Genomic DNA, 12,293 nt, shown 5'->3' on the forward strand with positions numbered 1-12,293 from the left:
CAATACTTTCTGTAATGCAAATAAACCTTGCAGGTGGTTAGCTTATCAGATTAGGAAAAAAAAGAAAATTCGAAATATATCTAAATTGACCTACAAAGGGAAGGAGGTATTTCAACAGGATGAGATTCAAAAGGCATTTCGGGAATTTTTTACAGAGTTGTATAAGGGGGATAAAATTAATGGTTTAGATATAGAAAAATACCTAGATAAACAAAAAATACCCTTAGTTAAAGAAGAACACAGGCAAAAATTGAATCAACCAATAACCTCGGGGGAAATTTTACAGGTAATTAAACAGTTAAAGTCAGGGAAGGCACCAGGCACAGATGGCTTGACAGCGGCTTACTATAAAAACTTACAATTGGAAATGGTAGAACCTATTAGAGAATTATTTAATAAGATTCAAATGGAAGGTAAGGTACCTCCTTCATGGAAGACAGCCTTTATATCTTTGATACCCAAAGAAGATCAAGATACTACTCAACCAAATAACTACAGACCTATTTCATTACTTAATGTAGACTACAAATTTTTTACTAAAATACTAGCAAATAGGTTAATGCTGGTTATTCAACAATTGATACACGCTGATCAAACAGGTTTTATACAAGGGAGACAGATGAAAAGTAATGTTAGATTAATTATTAATGCATTAGAATATTTGGGAAAGAACAATCAAATCCCTGCTGCGTTCATATTTCTGGATGCTGAGAAAGCCTTTGATCGAGTTAATTGGCAATTTTTGCTGAAGATATTGCAAAAGCAGATAGGAGATAATTTTTTACAGTCAATTAAAGCAATATATCAACAACAAACAGCTCAAATTATAGTCAATGGAAGTTTAACAGAATCCTTTCAAATTGGAAAGGGTACAAGTCAGGGCTGTCCTTTGGAATAGGAATAGGAATAGGAATAAGTTTATTTATAGGCTGCCCTTTTCCCTGAGGGGACTCAGGGCGGCTAACAACTTATATGGGAGGGGAATACATACAGTAACATATAACATAACACGTAATTAAAAAATAAACAACATTCATTCAGCATTCGGGTGGGGGCGAATCAAATCTTTACCCCCAGGCCTGACGGGATAGCCAGTTCTTGAGGGCTGTGCGGAAGGTCTGAAGGGTGGTGAGGGTACGAATCTCCATGGGGAGATCGTTCCAAAGGGTCGGAGCTGCTACTGAAAAGGCTCTCCTCCGCGTAGTGGCCAGCCGGCACTGGCTGGTAGATGGCACTCGGAGGAGGCCTAATCTGTGAGATCTAATAGGTCTCGAGGAGGTAATTGGCAGGAGGCGGTCTCCCAAGTACCCAGATCCACTACCATGAAGGGCTTTATAGGTGGTAAGAAGCACCTTGAAGCGCACACGGAGATCAACAGGTAGCCAGTGCAGCTCGCGGAGGATAGGTGTTATATGGGCGAACCGAGGTGCACCCACAATCACTCGCGCGGCCGCATTCTGGACTAGCTGAAGCCGCCGGATGCTCTTCAAGGGCAGCCCATGTAGAGCACGTTGCAGTACTCCAGCCTAGAGGTCACGAGGGCGCGAGTGACTGTTGTGAGAGCCTCCCGATTCAGGTAGGGTCGCAACTGGCGCACCAGGCGAACCTGGGCAAATGCCCCCCTGGTCACAGCCGACAGGTGGTAATCAAAGGTCAGCTGTGGATCCAGGAGGACTCCCAAGTTGCGAACCCTGTCTGAGGGGTGTAAAATTTGGTCCCCCAGCCTGAGCGATGGAACACAAGCCAAATTATTGGGAGGGAAACACAACAGCCACTCGGTCTTTTCGGGGTTGAGTACAAGCTTGTTTGCCCTCATCCAGTCCCTGACGGCCTCCAGACCCTGGTTCATCACGTCCACCGCTTCATTGAGTTGGCACGGGGCGGACAGATACAGCTGCGTATCGTCCGCATATTGATGGTATCTTATCCCGTGCCTCCGAATGATCTCGCCCAGCGGTTTCATGTAGATGTTAAATAGTACGGGGGACAGGACCGACCCCTGCGGCACCCCATATGTTAGGGGCCTCGTGGTCGATCTCTGTCCCTCAACCAGCACCGACTGCGACCTGTCCGAGAGGTAGGAGGAGAACCACTGCAAAACAGTGCCTCCCACCCCCACCTCCCGCAGTCGTTGCAGAAGGATACCATGGTCGATGGTATCGAAAGCCGCCGAGAGGTCAAGAAGAACCAAGATGGAGGCGTGGCCTCCATCCCTGGCTCTCCAGAGATCATCGGTCAATTCGACCAAAGTGGTTTCTGTGCTGTAACCAGGTCTGAAGCCGGACTGGAAGGGGTCAAGGTAATCTGCTTCCTCCAAGGACCGCTGAAGCTGGTAGGCCACCACCTTCTCAACAACCTTCCCAATAAAGGGGAGGTTGGAGACTGGACGGTAATTGTTAAGTACGGCTGGATCCAAAGATGGTTTCTTCAGGAGGGGTCTCACCACCGCCGTTTTAAGTGCGGCGGGGAAGTGCCCCTCCCGAAGCGAGGCGGTAATAACCGCTTGGATCCAGCCCCGTGTCACCTCCCTGCTGTTAGCAACCAGCCAGGAGGGACACGGGTCCAGTACACAGGTGGAGACGCTCACAGCCCTCATGGCCTTGTCCACGTCCCCGGGGGTAACATCCTGAAACTCAACCCAGCGATGGTCTACCAAATCGTCCACTCGTGCCTTGGCTGGATCTGCAAAGGTGGAGTCCAAATCCGACCGAAACCGAGCAACTTTTTCCGCCAAGAACTGGGCATAGTCTTCAGCCCTACCCTGCAAGGGGTCCCCCGTATCCCTCTTATTTAAGAGGGAACGGATTATCCTAAACAGGGCGGCTGGACGAGACTCGGCGGACGCAACTAAGGAGGCAATATATGATCTTTTTGTTGCCCTAAGTGCCCTGATGTATTCCTTGGTGCAAGTTGTTAAAAGTGCTCGGTTCGATTCGGATTTATCGGACCTCCACAGGTGCTCTAGGCGTCTCCTTCGGCGTTTCCTCTCCCGGAGCTCCTCGGTGAACCAAGGAGGCCTCCGGGATCCACCACCTCGGAGTGGCCGTAGTGGCGCAATCCGGTCCAGGGTCTCCGATGCTGCCGAGTGCCAGGCAGCAACCAGAGTCTCTACCGGACTGTGGGCGAGAGTATCAGGAATAACCCCAAGCTCCGTCTGGAACCTCAAAGGCTCCATAAGTTGCCTGGGGCGGAACCACTTGGTTGGTTCCTCCTCCCCACAGTGGGGGTTTGGTCTCCGGAAGTCAAGCCTCAGTAGGCAGTGGTCTGACCACGACAGGGGTATGATCTCATTACCCCTCAGACCAAGATCACAAGTCCACTGCTCCGAGAGGAATACGAGGTCAAGCGTGTGACCCGCTGAGTGGGTTGGGCCCCGAATTACCTGGGTCAAGCCCATGGCTGTCATGGAAGCCATGAACTCCTGCGCCCCATCAGAGTGTTCACCGAGCGACGGCAAATTGAAATCCACCAGGACCATAAGCCTGGGGAACTCAATTGTTAGCTCGGCTACCGACTCGAGGAGCGAGGGGAGGGCTGCTGCAATGCAGTTGGGAGGCAGGTACGTTAACAGCAGGCCCACTTGACCCTTGAGGTCCAACTTCACCAGCAGGGACTCACACCCGACAAGCTCCGGAGCAGGGATCCTACGAGGAACTAAAGACTCCCGAATAACAATAGCCACACCCCCACCCCTTCCCTGAGCTCTCGGCTGATGAAGCACCTGAAATCCTTCTGGGCACATCTCTACGAGGGGGACTCCTCCCTCCGGGCCCAGCCAGGTTTCAGTAATACACGCCAGGTCTGCCCCCTCGTCTAAAATTAAGTCCCGGATGAGGGGAGCTTTGTGAACTACAGACCTGGCGTTTAGCGACAACAGCCAGAGACCAGGGTGCTTATTACTCGCGCCATCTGGTCTCGGAGTGGGACTCATAGGGCCGGAAGGAGGTATCGCTGTAATGTAGCGAGCCCTCCTTCCCCGGTAATGGCCAGCCCTAAAGTCCCCGCCATATCTGCCCCTCCCCGTTACGACCGTAATGCTCCGACCCACTCCCGTGTCCGTGGTCCCCCCAACCACACCTATAGCTCCCGCATTCCCTGCCAGGCCCTCCGAATCAGACACACTCATTCGTTCACTCAACCAATCCCCACGTAAGTTAAAAAACATAAAATACAGCAAAATAGGGCAGTAAAAGTGGGCACATTCACACAATCATACGCATCTTCCAAACATATCCCAAACAAAGGAAGAAAGAAGACAAGAGAAGAAAAAGAATAGAAAGAAAAATTGCTCTAAAAGTTAAAAATTAAGGTGCGAAGCCTGCCAAGGCTAAATAGTTCTTAGTGTTCAGAATGGCTGAAGTCCAGCTATAACCCGGGCGGGGTTTACGGGGGAATAGGTTGAGTCCTCCTCTTAAAGGCCAGAAAAGTCCAAGATAGTTGGGAGCAAAATCCTTAGAGGTATTAAAAGAGGAGAAGGCAGTTCAAACATGGTTCCAGTATGGGCAATTACAGGCCAGGTGGAACATAGATCAAAAAATTGGTTTTGTCCAAATTGAGGACAACTTATTTAAACAAATAAGAGATCAAAGTTTAATGCATATAAAGAGGATATATAATGTATTAATACAGATAGATTCCGAAACAGAGTTAGTTAAAGATTGTATGGTAAAGTGGGCTCAAAATATTGAAGAACCAATAATGTTGGATACATGGGAAAAAATTTGGGTCAGAAATGTGAAATTTACACAAGCTCAAAACCTGAGAGAAAATTTTTACAAGATGTTCTATAGATGGCATTTAGATCCTAAAAAGGTGGCTTCTATGTATTCAAATTTACAACCCAAATGTTGGAGATGTGGTTCTCTCGATGCTACCTATTTCCATATATGGTGGACTTGCCAAAAGGTTAAGGCATTTTGGATAAAAATATCGTGGATTATGCAAAATATCTTTAAAAGAAGGATAAAGTTTACCCCTCAGTTATTTTTGCTAGGTATAAGTACTGACTTTAAAGCGGTAGAGACTAACTTGATCCTGCACTTAATAACGGCAGCAAGACTATTGGTGGCACAATACTGGAAGAAGGAAGACCTGCCTACAACTCAAGAATGGACATTGAAAGTTACAAATTTAGCCGAGATGGCTAAAATATCGGCATATCTTAAAGATCACTCAAATGAGAGATATAAACGAGACTGGAAAAAATGGATTGACTATATACAAAATAAATACGGGACCAAGAAATTCCAGTTAGCCTATGCTTAAGATCAGGAATGATTTAAATTGTTTAAAGTTAGCTTAGCAAGAAGAAGCTAAGATCAATGTAGAGATGTTATTAATTTTTTTATTTCTTTTTTCTCAATAGATTTTAGACTGTTTGTTAAAAATCTATACCGTGTACGGGTTCTGGGAAGTTGGGGGGGGAAGGAGGTGGAGGGTCGGGGGGATGGAGGGTGGGGGGAGGGATACTGTTTTTCTTTAATTTTTCTTTAAAAATAGGATAAGCCAAGTACATTAACATATAGTGGAAATACACCAAGGGGAGTAGGAGTAGGAAAGAAGAAAGATGGGTAGAGAAGGATGGGAGAGAGGGTGGGGGGGAAGGCGAAAAGGAAGGGGGGGAGCGGATTTGGAGAGAGGAGTGGTAGAGGGGGAGGGGAAGTAGGGTAGAGTGGGATGATGGAGGGAAGATAGAAAGTTGGAGGGTGGTGGAAGAAAGGTGTATGGAGAATGGAAGAGGTATATTGGGCTTTTATTTTCTGGGGCATTGTTGACAAGAGGAATTGATGCAATTATTATTTAATACTGTATGGTGTATACATGTGAGTGTACGAAAATGAAAATGAAAAATAAAAATATATATACACACACAAAAAAAAGGAAGGATGGAAGGCTGAGTCAATCTTGAATTGGTCAGGATCAAACTCCTGGCTAGGGACCAATGTTGCCTACAATACTGCATTCTAACCAGTGCAATGTATAATGATTGATGTATAAGTCAACTCTCGAAACGACTCTAGATGAAGCTATACTTTGCTTCATTTCTAAGTTCCTCTGCATATGGGGGGAGGGGGATGTAAAGAATGTAGAATGTTTTCCTCTACAGTGCCAGAAATAACAACGATAAAACACATGAGAATGAAGGTCAGCTGAATCTAGCAATTGCAGGAGGGAGTGATGAGAAGTTCATCACCTGCTTGGTTGGTTAACATGACCTGTGACAAAAGGGGGGGGGGGTGGACAATGTCTATTCTTTAATTATATCAAAGTGTGGGAATTGTTCAGAGTTGATTTCACATTTGAACTTGCCGATATGATGTACCCAATAAACAGGATCTTTGAGAAAAGCCACAACCTTAGAGTCATTAATTGATTGGGAGCATTACTCGGAACCATGACTGTATAATTGTTAAATTTTACATTCTTTCATTTCTATGGTTGTATGTACAATGAGAGGAGTCTGCAGTTCTGCTTGATTGTATGATTGCTTGGCTTTAACATTTATTGTTAGCTTTACCTCAGAGGAATGTATAAGTATACATTAACTGTAACTGCAGCAAAACCGCTTTTTATAAACTTGGAACTATGACTTTTCCAAAAACAATAATGATTGTTAACAATAAAAGGAAACAACTCACATTATTCATCCACATTATCATACAAATATGACTGAGAAAGAGCTGAGGAAGACAGAATCTTGATGAGATGATGCATCTTGATGATGTATCTTATCATGCTGTTATTGTGATCCTTTTATAGCATAGCATAGCATAGCATAGCATAGCATAGAATAGAATTCTTTATTGGCCATGTGTGATTTGACACACAAGGAAATTGTCTGGTTCATATGCTCTCAGTGTACATAAAAGAAAAGATACATTCATCACAAATCATAAGGTACAGCCATAAGGTACAATCATAAGGTAATGTTATTGTGAGCCTTTTATCATATATCAACTAAAATGGTTTTGTTTTTATTATATTTTTTTTATATTTTAAGGTACATTTCACATAAAATATAGAGGAAGTGTTCCAATTATTATAGCACCAATCAGTGGCGTGATAGAACCAAAAACAATGAAATTGATAAAAGTAGAGATATGTACCGATGTACCCAAAATACTTAATCAACTAGCCACGTAAGTGTAGTATATTTAAATTGCAATGTTGTCTCTTTTAATTTACTTCTTGAATTAAATGTTATGATACATATAAATAAATGGAAGCATATGCTGTATGCTTCTTACATTTACTGTAGTATTATTTGCTCTTTCACTGCCTTGATATGTTTGACTACAATATTTGGGTCAGTGAAATAAGTAAAAATATTGTCAATTCAAAGTGTGTATGTAATAACAATTTGACCAAATGATAGATCTTTTTTATTACATACACTCAATTTCCTATCTAAAGAATGGATGGATGTGATTAAATAAATTAAATGACAGAGCTCAGTGCATTGGGTATCAGTCTCAGATTATTTAATTTTATTTAGATAGAATGCAAAGGTAAACTTCAATTCTCAGTAAAATCTAATTTGAAGCCTTATTTAAAAAATCTTTCCTTTATTGAAATGTGGTGTTTCCTTTATTATTCCAAATTGGGGATAATGATGAATTAGTAAATTCTTCTAATATGTAATATTCAGAGCACTTAGTATTCTGATACAAAACATTGAATGTTACAAATAGACAACCGTTATAAATTTCAGGTGTGTGTGTATATATGAAATATGTTAATTATATCTTAAATTCCAAATGATTTAATGTAGCATTATTAATTTATGATTGCCTGAAGCCCAAAATTCCTTTTTTTAATCTGTTGTTATCCAAAGTGTGGAGTTGCAGGGAGTGCCCACTGCTGTGATAAAGATCAAAGCCAATATTGTGGAACAAGTTCTTGAGGTTTTAGGTGTGCCTCACTCAAATACTATCCAGTGTGTTAATTTTGGATATGTTTACTTTGGAACCTCCAAGATAGAGGAAGTTATTCTTCACAATAAAAGTCCAGAGCCTATGGATTGGGTGGCAGTCTTGATGGATAATGCTGTTGGTGGAGAGATGGTAAGGAAACTCTTGATTTTAGTCCTGCTTTTAAACACCTATCTCTTTTTCAGAAGAATTCCCTTTCCTCTCTATCATACTTAGAAGCTATCAAAGGAGAAATAAAGATTGTTACTGTTTTACATTTTGGCTACTATTTGTATATAAATGAGAGTTCCTATGATTCTTGCACTTGATAATATAATGTGAAAAGGTAAGAGTAAACTATAGGGCAGATTTGGGCGTTGTATTTTTAAACACAGTTCGTATAAATGTTCAAAAGCCATTTCAAAAGGCAGTTTTAAATTACATTCTACTATTGTCCACAAATTTACTTCTGACCTCTCTCACAAATAAATGAAATGTTAAAACATGGAACAATATGTTAAAGTGGCATTAAAACCAATCCATTGCTTTGACATTATATGACTTTATTATTTACCCTTAAGGTGTCATGTGAAAGTTGTAGGAATACATCAGATGAATGTTGTAATAGTTTTGGGATTTCTGAAGTGCATGGACATATAAATGCCTGTCATATTAATGGACATTTGTTGATGAATAATAATTGTTCAAATGTATTACTTTTTTTTTTGTTATGCTTGTCATGTTTTGAAGCCAGGGGTGTCAAATTTGATTTCATTGAGGGCTGGATCAGCATTGTGGTTGTCCTATGGGGGGTGGGGTGGTGGTGGAGGAGGGGCATGGCCAGGGTGATCATGGCTGACTGGGTGGGGCCTGGGGACGTAGCCAGTTGACATCACTCATGTGGGTGATGTTGCTGGCGGCCTTGGTGGTGGCAGTGGCTCACAGTAGTGCTGAGTTACATTGGGTGCATGAGTGGAACATACTCCATGTGGGAGCCAAGGGCAAGACTGGCAAGGGGGCTGAGGAGATGACCAGCAGCGACCTGCTCTCCAACCATAAGCAAAAACAGATGGGACAGAGTAGGCGGGTCGATGATGATGGGCAGCAGCGGCCCTACCCCCTGCCTAAACTTGTCTCAGCCCACAGAGGCGCAGGGGAGAAGCAAGTGGTCTGGCCTGCTGGATGTGCCAGGCAGCTGCCTGCCCGTTCCAGCCACATGGGATGGAGCAGACACGTCTGGTGGTCTACATCATGTGCCTCCCTCTGACTCTGCATGCTACAGGTGTTGGTGCCCCACTGCCACACCTTTTTCCTGGAGGACCAGCTGTGGAGCCCCTGCTGCTGGATAGCTCCCTCCCTGTGCACGAGGACACATACACACACAAACTCACTCACTCCTGAAAGGCTGGAGACGTTGGTAGGGGGCACGGCACTTACTTTAAACCTGGTGGCAGCCACACTGAGATGGGCTGGGCTGGGCGGAGGTGACACTGGCCCAACACCTCCTGTGCGCATAGGCCTGGGCCAAACCATCCCAACAGGCACACGTGCCCGCTACCTCCTGTGCACATATGTGCCTGCCCAAATGGCATGGGCCAGGCTGAAGTGAAGTGGGCCAGCCCCTTAGTTTCCAGAATGGCTGTGCACTTGGATCCGACCACATCGGCCCCTGGGCCTTGAGTTTGACACCTCTGTTTTAAAGGAAAGGTTAGTGGGTTTAGACTTAGTGGCAAGTTTTCTTCACATTTTTATAACTTATCTTTTCAGTAAATTTATTAACCTTATATATGAAACATCCATGTAAATACATAGAGTGAGTAATTTTTAGCATATTCATTTTATGTTTTCCTATAGGGCACAGATATTAAGCAGAGTTCAAATGCTGTTTTGAAAAATTATCCTTGCAATCAAGGAACAGATGTTTCAACTCTGATTACTTGCATTCCTAATGAAGGAACACTACAACCTTATCAGAAGACTGTGGTTTTTCTTTCTTTTAGTCCAAAGTAAGTGGTTTTGTAAACTGCAGTAATGAGCACAACAAAATGATAAAAGCTCTATTGTGTGTGTATTTATGCATCTGTATGGACATGTGTGTGTGTGTGTGTGTATGTATGTATGTATGTATGTGTGTATATATATGTATGTGTGTATATATATATGTATGTATGTGTGTGTGTGTGTATGTATGTATGTATATATGTATATATGTATATGTATATGTGTATATAATATATATATATATATATATATATATATATATATATATATATATATATATATATATATATATATATACATACATATACACACACACACACACACACACACACACACACATATATATATATATATATATATATATATATATATATATATATTATTTGTTATATTTATGCTAACAAATGTAACAAAAAAAGGCAACAGTAAAAAATATTGGGTTTCTGTCTGGATGGTCTCTTGTGACGAGCCTAATGACAGAGAGTGGAAGTGTGACCTTCCTCCCATACTTGGGCATACCAGGGGTTGTGACTTTAAGTATATATATAACCCCCGGTATGCCCAAATATGGGAGGAAGATCACTACTTCCATTCTCTGTCCTTCCCTTTATTTATTAGACAATCCCTTTATTTATTTATCAGCACAAATACAACATATATATATATACATACATACATACATACATACATACATACATACATACATACATATATAGCAATATAGCAATAGCAGTAGACTTATATACCGCTTCATAGGCCTTTCAGGCCTCTCTAAGCGGTTTACAGAGAGTCAGCATATTGCCCCCAACAATCTGGGTCCTCATTTTACCCACCTCGGAAGGATGGAAGGCTGAGTCAACCCTGAGCCGGTGAGATTTGAACCGCTGACCTGCTGATCTAGCAGTAGCCTGCAGTGCTGCATTTAACCACTGCGCCACCTTGGCTCTCTCTATATATATATGTACATACATACATACAGCATATATACATACATACATACATAGCCCAAGTATGTATATTCCTAATTCCATAAAACAATTTATTTTCTTCATTATAGCAATAATCTATATCGTATTATAATTAGCCTATTTTGATGTCAACCCTACAATGTAGAACATACTAAAATATAAATTGCATAGAAGTTTAAAATGACTCTTATTAAGATGGACTATAGTAATATAATTTTCCAAATTTTATTATGTTTTCTCTGTCTTATAGGCATGTTAATTGGGATGGGGTTACAGTTAGGTTATGAAATGTTTACACATACCTTCTTGTTTTGAACTTAAGCAACTTAAGCAATGATCACCTCATTGCTTTGGTAAGAGATCTATTCTTTCTGTCAAGATAATCTACCTTACTCTAAATTAGGTGAAATGCTTTAATGCCGGGTTCTCAAATTCAATTTCATTGAGAGCCACATCAGGGTTGTGTTTTACTTCAGAGGGCCGAGTTGGGGCATGCCCAGGGTGGGCGTGGCCATGGTAGGTGTGGCATGGGACTTGTCGGGGTGGTGGACCTGTAGTGGCCAAGTGCTAAGACAGGACTTCCCTGAGACCCTCCCTCATTCTCCTAAGTTGGTGGAGACAGCGGTCATGCATGGGTTAACTTAGTCAGTAAGCAATAGAACTGAGTCTACCAAAGTGATGTCATCGCCTCTGAGGAGCATGCTCCCCGCTTTTCTAGACTCAGTTCGATAGGAACTGGCTGTGCTAATTGCTTCTCCTCAACTATTTCTTAAAAATGGGTAAAATTAATTGGATTTATCAAAATTACTAACAGATTGGTCCTTCTAAATTGTCTCTCTGGTCTGGGCTCCTTTAAAAGAAATCTCTCAATAGCCTCAGGGCTAGAGAGTGCTAATCGCGCCTAAATTGCAGGCTTGCCTTTTAAAGCCTAATTGCTGGCTTCCCGGTGAAAGCCTCCGGGCTTCTGCGGCTTTGAACTTCACTGAGAGCAGCTGAAATACTCAGGAGACTTCAAACTCCTTAGAGGGGAAATCCAGGCCCCTGCCTTGCTGCTAATTGCCGCTAATTGCCGCTGAAGAGCCTCCGAACTCCTGGGGAGTTTCATATCAGCAACGGATCCTCCCTCCCTCTGAAATAACAACGAGGCTGCCTCCCATCGTCGCTCTGATCAGCTTTTAAAGGTCTGTGGCTTGTTTCCTGGCTCCTCGACCTCTCCACAGGGCCTAAAAAGCCCATTTGCATTGCGAGGCCTAGGCAACCTCGTGGATCCGGCCCATAGGCTCTGCAGCCTCAGTGGCTGTTAATTTTGGCGCGAAGATCTTCCGGTGGCCATTTTGGATCAAGGAACTGTGAGTACTGGCTATGGCCTCCTCTCTTCCTCTGGAGCCTCAACTGCCTCCTACCTCCTTGGCCC

General features: G+C 42.9%; 1 protein-coding gene across 1 annotated transcript in view; it reads left to right on the top strand.

Moving 5' to 3' along the window:
* Nucleotides 1-12,293, top strand: part of CFAP47 (cilia and flagella associated protein 47) — a 583,307-nt gene that overhangs the window by 11,359 nt on the left and 559,655 nt on the right. The window contains exons 4-6 of the mRNA XM_087721802.1: nucleotides 7,001-7,139; nucleotides 7,835-8,063; nucleotides 9,765-9,916. Coding sequence (XP_087577928.1) covers nucleotides 7,001-7,139; nucleotides 7,835-8,063; nucleotides 9,765-9,916 — 520 coding nt within the window. The remainder of the gene's footprint in view (nucleotides 1-7,000; nucleotides 7,140-7,834; nucleotides 8,064-9,764; nucleotides 9,917-12,293) is intronic.

This window comes from Thamnophis sirtalis, unplaced genomic scaffold (genome assembly GCF_051295495.1).
Source record: "Thamnophis sirtalis isolate CommonGarterSnake01/CBP01778 unplaced genomic scaffold, rThaSir2_p1.2 scaffold_8, whole genome shotgun sequence".
Classification (NCBI taxonomy): Eukaryota; Metazoa; Chordata; class Lepidosauria; order Squamata; family Natricidae; genus Thamnophis; species Thamnophis sirtalis.